This window comes from Mastigoproctus giganteus, chromosome 9, assembly GCF_048544385.1.
Source record: "Mastigoproctus giganteus isolate SK-2022 chromosome 9, ASM4854438v1, whole genome shotgun sequence".
In the NCBI taxonomy this organism is placed as follows: domain Eukaryota; kingdom Metazoa; phylum Arthropoda; class Arachnida; order Uropygi; family Thelyphonidae; genus Mastigoproctus; species Mastigoproctus giganteus.
In genome coordinates, this window is record NC_143583.1 from 210,335,196 (window position 1) to 210,337,030 (window position 1,835).

The 1,835-nt window shown below is 41.7% G+C and overlaps 1 protein-coding gene across 1 annotated transcript in view; it reads left to right on the forward strand.

Moving 5' to 3' along the window:
- The first annotated feature begins 1,032 nt into the window (after positions 1-1,032).
- The window catches only part of LOC150081093 (astacin-like metalloprotease toxin 5), a 157,270-nt gene continuing 156,467 nt past the window's right edge, over positions 1,033-1,835 (forward strand). Inside the window, exons 1-2 of the mRNA XM_090380915.1 lie at positions 1,033-1,231; positions 1,716-1,767. Coding sequence (XP_090237041.1) covers positions 1,033-1,231; positions 1,716-1,767 — 251 coding nt within the window. The remainder of the gene's footprint in view (positions 1,232-1,715; positions 1,768-1,835) is intronic.

Genomic DNA, 1,835 nt, shown 5'->3' on the forward strand with positions numbered 1-1,835 from the left:
AAGTTTTGTGCGGGGTAGGTATTCCCCCTATGGATGTAGACATTGTAATTTTTTCCGCTTGTTTTGTGGTAGAAGCTTCGACCAAAAGGTCGGCCGAACGCGGTCGTTTTACAGATTTAGGTGACCTTGCCAACCCCTCTAATCCTTTCTGGATAAAGAAGAGTGACATTTTCCCAACTGACTGCTCTCCGGTAGAATGGAGAATGAGGAAAAGCGTTGTTATAGATAGTGTTTTATCCTCAGTTCTGGCTCTTTTTGCAGAATTGCTCTCACTCCATCTCATCGATTAGGTAGGGGCCTTGTTGGGGCCCCCAGAAGAAGAAAGATTTAAATTACTCATAAGGGTAAAGAAAAAGTGTCTGATTCCTAAGTACCTCACCCCCCGCGGAGCCCTAGGAGGGGACGCCCAGTCGTGAACTAGCAGGTACTGCGTACACGAATAGGACGCCGAGTTCGCTTAGAACACCATACCCACGTTACCAGTAAGTCTTTATCCCGTCCCAGGACCAAAGGGAGGGAGACTTATTGGAACGCAGTGACCCTAGCAGTAAAAACCACCCGCCGATTGATCCCAGTCGGGCCCGTCCGGGACCACCCGGCTCGTCGAAGCAGGGGCCAAAGTGGTGTATTAAGGCTGGGCCCCTCAACCACCAGGATCCCCCTTTCCGCTTCCACGGGTCGCGGCGCACGGGTGCACACGCTGGAACCAAGGTATGGGCGTTAGATCCCAGTGATGCTAATCTGGAAACCCAGCAGCATCACTGTGAGTTCTCCTCACCACGTACAGGTGCCTCGACGTAGGCACCTGTACGTAGGCACCTGTTCTCCTCACCACGTACAGGTGCCTACGTCGAGGGGCGTCGCTGGGAGTAGAAGGTGGCTGAATTTCAGTGCCTGTATTAAAATAATGGGTGTGTTAATGACATATTCCTATACAAATTTCGGAATTCGAATAAATTCCTTTTCAGTTCAAAAACATGTTTAATTTTTCGAAAAAACAATCTTTGGCCTTTCATTAAATGCGTTAATACCATGTGCTTTCGTTTTCCTTCCAGATGCTATTCGTATGTTGGTGCAAAGGGAGCTGTGCAACCTCTATCATTAGGTGAGCGATGTGACCACTTGGGTATAATTGTTCATGAATTCTTACATGCAGTTGGTTTCCATCACGAACAGAACAGGTCTGATCGTGATGGTTATATAAGAATCTTCTGGCACAACATACAGACTGGTAAGTATCTATGCCCAATTGTTTTAGTGTTAGAAAGCTATCTAAGCCCAATTATTTTAGTTTTATGAAGCTTTTAAGTTTACAGTACTCCTTTTCACACAGAGTATTTCTCTTGAGTTTCGATTAAATTTAAAAGTCCGGAGATTTTGATTTTTCTAACTTAAAAACGATTGTGGTTATACTGCGCCAGGAAAAAGTTAAAATACGAAAAAACGATAGGTTATTTTAATCTTTAAAACGGTTACATCGTAAAATTATATATATATTGTGTTCTTACTGAAGACTATAAAAATTTTATTTATTAAAGTTTACCGCTATAAATCAAACTCCGGTGTGCAACACGTTAATGCTATTGTACAAGGGGCAATTATGCATTAAACGTGCATGAAATTATATTAGGGCCATATTGTGTCTTTCTAATGGTGAATATGATATACGGTATTAGCTTTATTGTAATAATTATATTTTACATATATTCCTATAGGATTTAAGAAAGTAAATGGTGCTTTTGTCATTAGAATCATCTCCCAGAATCTGTAATAAATTTATTAATAACTGTGTATTAGCTATTGATTTAGAGGTGTTTAAGCGGATATTTTGAAAG